The sequence below is a fragment of the Sinocyclocheilus grahami genome, unplaced genomic scaffold (genome assembly GCF_001515645.1).
Source record: "Sinocyclocheilus grahami isolate Dianchi unplaced genomic scaffold, SAMN03320097.WGS_v1.1 scaffold181.1, whole genome shotgun sequence".
In the NCBI taxonomy this organism is placed as follows: domain Eukaryota; kingdom Metazoa; phylum Chordata; class Actinopteri; order Cypriniformes; family Cyprinidae; genus Sinocyclocheilus; species Sinocyclocheilus grahami.
Genome location: NW_015505360.1, coordinates 729,109 through 735,610, shown reverse-complemented (window position 1 = coordinate 735,610; position 6,502 = coordinate 729,109). Strand labels below are relative to the sequence as shown.

Below are 6,502 nucleotides of genomic sequence, written 5' to 3'. Positions count from 1 at the left end.
CCCCAATAAAAGCAGCCAAATGAATGTGATCACGACTGGTTGCTTACTGACACTTCGCTGGACGCTCAACCAGCCAGCCGCTGCTGCCTCTCATTCCAAGGAAATCATTCTAATTTGTATGAATACTGCCACTAGTTGTGACGATTTTATGATTTATGTTATGTAATAACATTTGTTATGCAATAATGTAAAGCATAAAAATGCCTATTAAAACGTGAATTATCCCAATAACAAGAATCTTTCTCATAAAGTAATTTCAGCGACAACAGGACAAACTGCAATGCTTTTTAATAATTCTATAAAAGAAAGCCAACTTAAACTCCATTAGGGGTTCAATCCCTAACTGATTGGCAGCACCAGTGACCATTGGCAGCTGGCAGTCTGATTCTGGCAGGTCACGTGATCTGCCAGTGGTTGGCTGCCTGGCGGCTGGAAGTCCACTGTCAGGAACCATTGATTTATGGCAGATTTATGTTGCTCTCCTTCCACTCTATACGGGAATAATAATATAATTTTTTTATTGTACATCTGTTCATATGACTTTATTCTTTTACATATTCAATGTTTTATGGAGTGATATGGAACCCGTTCAATTCGGAGCTGAATGTGACTGGCTGCACTGAAGCGGCAGTAACCCACCAAGTAGTTTGGTTTTAGTTTAGTTTAACTTTATTGTCTGTCCAGATTTCCTGAACAGAAATTCATCTTTGACACTGGCATAGAAAATACATCCTAACATTCACATATCACACAACAAAAAAATAAAATAAAATGAAAAATGAATACAATACAATATATATGTATGCCCACACATATACATACACGTGTACACACACCTACAGAAAGATACCTCATGATAATACCTCAATTAAGAATTTGGTTTAAAACAGTCACCGCCAATGGTTCAAATGATCTTTTATATAGGTTCTTTTTAGCCAGCGGTATATGCAGCCGAATGAAGTGGATGAGTTTGGTCTGAATATACTGCTATCGCCTTTTTTCCATAAAGTGTAAAAACAGCTCTTGCATTGTACTCTGTTTCTGGTCGATTATCCTATTTGCTTCATTAATTACTCGTGTTAATTTATTTTTCTGTCTCATTGTTAAATTTCCATACCATGATACAATATTATGTTACCAAACAATGGTTAGGACCCTCCTATCGATGCTAAAATTTCTTAGTTTCCGGAGTAGACCTAAACACTGTCTTGCCTTCTTGTATATATGGTCCACATTTTCCTGGAATGAGAGTTTGTCATCGATGATTGTACCTAAATATAAAAAATTTTAAACTTGCTCTACCTTTACACCTTTTATAGTAATTTGTTCATATGAGACGCCAGCTGTACCGATCCTATTTGTGTTCCCACAGCATAGTTCCTTTGTCTTCTCAATGTTCAATTGTAAGTTACTATCATCAAACCACTGAACAAGACTTTCAATATACTCAAAATAAGTTAAACTATTCATGTCCAATTGGCAAGAGATTAAAACCAAATCATCATTATTTGGATGAATGCAAACAATCAGCCAAACAAAATGCAAACAAACCTGAATGTCTATTAAAAATAATCTATTTTAAGATATATTTATGGGACCATTGGTACTAATTTGGCTAATATATAACAAAATTAAAAAATAATGCAAGTCAATAGGCTCTCCTGCCTGACATAAACTGGTCATATGAGTTGCATTTATTCAATGTATATGGTTTTAAAGTGGCTTTACAGCTGAAAGTGGTTTATTACCGGTCATGAGTCAAGCGAAGGCCATGTGGTGCTAATCTGAGTGGCACATACTGAAGCACGTCGCCCATAAACGCCTTGTTTAATGATGCAAAAGCAATTCCAAATGCCTGAAATGTTCTAAAGAAGAATTTTGACTGGATATCTATGACAGGTGTGTGTTTTTTGGTTTGTCTTCTCACGCAGATGATGGCCGCTCACAACCAGATCATGGCCGATTACAAAGTGGTTCTGAATTGCTGGGAAGACGTCAAGGGCGACTACGCGGGTTACGGAGGAAAAGTTCTGACCCGGTCAGTTCTTGACTCAATCATGATTAATGTGAATGTGGTCTGCCTGATGTTTTCTCTCTCTTCAGTTTGTTTAAGGAGTATCCGCACACTAGGAAATTCTTCCCGAAGATCAAGAGCATCCCTATGTCTGATCTGGAGGGAAACGTGGCGGTGGGGGCCCAGGGCGCGATCGTGCTGAGGAAGCTGGGCAAGCTGCTGGAGGCCAAAGGAGATCACGCTACCATCCGCAAACTGTTGGACACCTCACAAGACAACACGCACAAGATTGACCTCAGCAGTTTCAGGGTAACCAACCACACTTTCATTCACAGACACATTCACAGGAACATTCGGTTACGGCCTCTGTTTCAAAACCTAGTGAACTGACTCACTGCCTACATAGACAGCATCCTAACTGACCTAGTGCCTCAAGTGACTGGTTTTGAACATTTACATTATTTATATATAAATAATAAACATTTACATAAATTATATAAATATATATAAATATATATATATATAAAATAAATTATACTTAATAGTATAATTAATGTGCATTGAACATTGACATTGAACTTTTACATAAAAAAATGTAAAAAGTAAAAATAGTATTACTGTTATATTATAACCCAGATAGCAACATAGTGTTGGCCCAGGTCTGGCCCACATCTGGCACATGTGGAATGATGATCTGCCCACATGTAGCGTGGAATGATGGCACTTGGGCGGACCGCTCCTGTTGGCCAAATCTGGGCCAAAAGCAGGACATAGGAATGCCACATGTCAGCCAAGAGCAAAGAAATAAACCACACTGAACCTTATCTGAGCCACAAAATCTTATTACTTATAGAGTCCTCTCAGCTTGTCTAGGCTTGTTAACAAGCAAAATCACTGAAGAACAGAAAAAAAGAGAGACAAACAGAAACTCAAGAACTACAACTGACTGCAGCCACAGCCTTATATGAAATCAACTGAAGATAAAAGACATTAAATCTCTGAAGATCTCAGCAGATGAGAATTAAACAACTCCACAAACAGCATCACCAGCTTCACTTATTGCTAACCAGACTGACTTTATTTCTGTTAGAGGTCTACAGAAGTTCTTATTGAGAATGAACAGGGGTTTAAATCTAACGTTTGAGCGGTCCGCCCAAGTGCCATCATTCCACGCTACATGTGGCCAGATCATCATTCCACATTCCAGATGTGGGCCGGACACTATGTTGCTATCTGGGAACTCACCGCATAAGTGACTGATTTTGAATGCTTTAGCTTATATTATATTTCAATAATAAAAATATTATTTTATTAAATATAAATAATAAATGATAAAACATATATAATATAAAATATGAAGAATAAAAATGGTAATTTTACTTATAAGTAAAAAGTTGTATTTGTTGCAAAAAAAATGACAAAATTACATTTCGCAGCAAAATGTTTTTGAGGAAGGCAAATACATAATAAAACACACAATAAAATAATAAAAAGTATTAAATCATTAAAGAATTGTATAATATATATGGACAGCTAGTTAAAAGTGAAAATGTAACTTAAAAGTAAACAGTTATATTTCATTGCAAAAAGGTTTTTGAGAAATGCTTTACATTATTTCTATAAAAAATGATAGTATTAGAAACCAGATAAAGAAATAAAACATTTTAGAAGAGACCGCAACATCACGGTTGTCTGAACCAATGAGCATTAAGCTGTGTCATCAGCCAGTCGTTTCCCATCATGCTTTTGATCAGCGCAGTCGGTGGAGAGCAACTGCGCTCGACTGCACAATCCGACACAGCCGCTTCGCCGTCGCGAGAGCTTTTTGGCACACGTCAGCATGACATCAGAGCAAGTCGGACGTAACTCTGACACTTTTCTAACCGGCATGCATCTCGTGGTGATCACCGGTGATCAGTTCTGCACAAATTTTACTCATCTCAAAAAAGCCTATTCCTTTCAAATCACAAACGAGTCTCGAGTCATATCCCAAGTCCTCAAAGAGTTAAAGTTAATGAGATAATTAAGTGACTAATTAAATGATGATTGTGCATTAGTGATGAACACCAGGGGCAAGTTCAAACTCAAACCGTTGCACAACGTTTTGCTACGGTTTCCGGTTTGAATGACATGTTTCCTGGAAACGGTGTGCAACAAGGTTTGAGATGAGTTTTCTCTTGTTTGGTGGGTGTGTCAAACATGTCAGCCCAATCAGCAGCAACATGTATATAAACCGTATTAAAGAGACAGCTTGCACAATGTAATTAACATCAAAATAAATTCACAAGAGCAAGTATATTGTTTGCACATGTTTATTTACATTAAAGGCAAAATAACTGAAATAATAAGAGCACAAGTATACATCTGGAACTTCTCTATTGTATTATGGAGTGACACTTTCATAAACTTTTCTATACTCCTCTGATTATATAATGCTAAATATTACAATATCATAGCACAACAACAGCGATCAGCAATAATGATAAGACTAATACTCACAATAAAAATAATAAGGTTATATAGATCATAACACAGTCTCGGAGGTAAGAAGTGGATTGTCTTTCACCTGAAATGTTTGTCTTTTCATCCTGAAATGCGAGGCAAATGTTGGATCACAATAATTAGGAACCACAGTTTCCACGAATCCCCTCATGTGATTGGGGTGTTCTCTTTTATTCTGGAGGGCAAGGGCAGTGACTGTACCATCGAGCGTATTTTGCAGTATTAAACACGTATTTATACTGATTTCATCAGGCTCCGAAAATTCTTCAAAAAGAACACAAAGAATGGCCTTCTCAGCTGCCATAGATGCAACTCTTGCGTCATCAGAACAGGGTGTTCAACGCATCACGATTCCGTTTAAAAAAAGTTTTGCACCGTTTTGTCGAGGCTGAACGCAGCCCTGCTGTTATTGAGAATTACAGAGGATCAGATGCTGATGTTTTATTGGTTAAAATGATGACACCATCATGGAGATCAGTGTTTGCTTTAGTTGGGCTCTTGACCCTTGACTTTTTGTGTTAGATTTGTCTTTGTAATACTGCTTGTGGTGTTATAAAGCAATGGGATCAGTGATGTGCAGTGAGCAGCTGTTAGCTGTTTCCATGTGATGTGACAATCATCAGACACAGACCTGTTTACATCCAAACTAACTTTCTTTTTTAGGTTTAGGTTATGAGTAACCAACTCTGTAAAACTACAGCATGCAATGAAAGTGTTGCTCTAAAAGTTGTTGAATGAATCTTAAATATATGTGAAGCATATAAATATTTGAGCTCTTGTACTATTTAGACACACACAGACATCAAGAACCAGCATATGAATCGCTTAAATGCTTCATGCTGCAATGCATGCTGGGTAACACCATAGTTAAAAACTCAGCTCATCTGTCATCTCAAGCTTTTAATGCAGCAAAGGGTCAAGAGCACAACTAAAGCAAACACTGATCTCCATGATGGAGACATAATTTTAACCAATAAAACATCAGCATCTGATCCTCTGTAATTCTCAATAACTGCAGGTGTTCATCACTAATGCACAATCATCATTTAATTAGTCACTTAATTATCTCATTAACTTGAACTCTTTGAGGACTTGGGATATGACTGGAGACTGGTTTGTGATCTGAAAGGAATGACTTGGTTCCTCCTCTGGTGAAATCAGCTGCTGAGTTCATGGCTGGAATAAACATATGGCAGGACTTTTACTTTCTGACCCCTGGATTGTCCACCTCTGTTCGTGTGTGTGTGTGTCGACAGCTGATCACTGAGGTGCTGGTGGAGGTGCTGGTGGAGAAAGTGAAACGGCGCGCACTTGAGACAGTCATGAAGCACCTCATCGACGTCATCGCCCTCTACTACAAGGAGATCGGATTCGACGATTTAACGACAAGCTGAGCGTCACGAACTCAGCGGGATCATAGAAAAAGCGCCATAGGAAACAAATAAAAAATAAACATGCAACTGTGTTCAGAGATTTTTGTCAGGGCAGCGCCATGTTTAATTTTGGCGGGAATGAAAACGAGGCTGGAGCTGAAGTACAGCGCGTTTGATGGATTGCCAACATGCTGATCGTTCAGCGTTAAACTTTCAGTAGACAAAACTCCATAAACAGTTTTGAAAATTACGTGATCTTTCTACAGCGCGTGTACAGTCCCTCACAGCCTCGCTTTCATCCGCGTTAGATTCAAAATGATGAAGGTCAACTGGAATGAGCAGAGCCAATCACGTCAGGTTTAGAATGTCAGCTGATCTGATGATGTCATGGCGCCTCAGATTAGGACTTCATTTGAATTGCACTTGAGTGATTGCACATTAATAAAATCCTTTTTAATTTGGGAGAAGATTTCAATTGAAATAGTTTAATTCCAATGATGCCCATAGATATTTGCTTCTCTACACTTGCTTTGTCTTACTATAATTAATCTGCATTATAAATCATTTGCTTCGCTTTTGTAAAGCAACACTTATTAATAAATGACGCTCTTAC

The 6,502-nt window shown here is 37.9% G+C and overlaps 1 protein-coding gene across 1 annotated transcript in view; it reads left to right on the top strand.

Moving 5' to 3' along the window:
- The window catches only part of LOC107594253 (myoglobin-like), a 13,925-nt gene extending 7,423 nt beyond the window's left edge, over positions 1-6,502 (top strand). Inside the window, exons 2-4 of the mRNA XM_016284214.1 lie at positions 1,932-2,038; positions 2,104-2,323; positions 5,773-6,502. Of these exons, the coding sequence (XP_016139700.1) occupies positions 1,932-2,038; positions 2,104-2,323; positions 5,773-5,910 (465 nt within the window). The 3' untranslated portion in view covers positions 5,911-6,502. The remainder of the gene's footprint in view (positions 1-1,931; positions 2,039-2,103; positions 2,324-5,772) is intronic.